This window comes from Bison bison, unplaced genomic scaffold (assembly GCF_000754665.1).
Source record: "Bison bison bison isolate TAMUID 2011002044 unplaced genomic scaffold, Bison_UMD1.0 scf7180017864481, whole genome shotgun sequence".
NCBI lineage: Eukaryota > Metazoa > Chordata > Mammalia > Artiodactyla > Bovidae > Bison > Bison bison.
This window is the reverse complement of record NW_011495041.1, coordinates 133,540-133,913: the sequence shown is the minus strand read 5'-3', so window position 1 is coordinate 133,913 and position 374 is coordinate 133,540. Positions and strand designations below refer to the sequence as shown.

The 374-nt window shown below is 70.6% G+C and overlaps 1 protein-coding gene across 1 annotated transcript in view; it reads left to right on the top strand.

The window, feature by feature from the left end:
* Positions 1–374, top strand: part of CLIC6 (chloride intracellular channel 6) — a 57,014-nt gene that overhangs the window by 1,624 nt on the left and 55,016 nt on the right. The window contains exon 2 of the mRNA XM_010862329.1: positions 15–224. Within this exon, the coding sequence (XP_010860631.1) occupies positions 15–224 (210 nt within the window). The remainder of the gene's footprint in view (positions 1–14; positions 225–374) is intronic.

Here is a 374-nt window from a genome sequence, read left to right as displayed (position 1 = left end):
CGGCCGGGGGCGAGGAGGAGTCCCCCGACGGCACCGCGGCTGGAGAGGCGATCCAGCCGGCGGAGGTCGGGGAGCCCCAGGCCGACCAGAGCAACCACCTGGCGGACGAGCGCAGCGCTGAACGCGGCGGCGGGATAGTGCCAGAGAACGGCGGCCAGGAGGGCGGCGAGGCGTCCGAGGAGGGGGCCCCGGGGCAGGACCACGACATCACCCTCTTCGTTAAGGTAAAGCTGGCTTCCCGCAACTCCCGGGACGCCCCCTCCCAGCACCCTCAGTCGTGTCTTTTCAGATCTGATCCCAGAGGGACGCTCAGGGATCATGCTCTCGGCGCCCAATGGTCACCGAGCCCTCTGTCCGCGGGAGCCAGGCAGGAC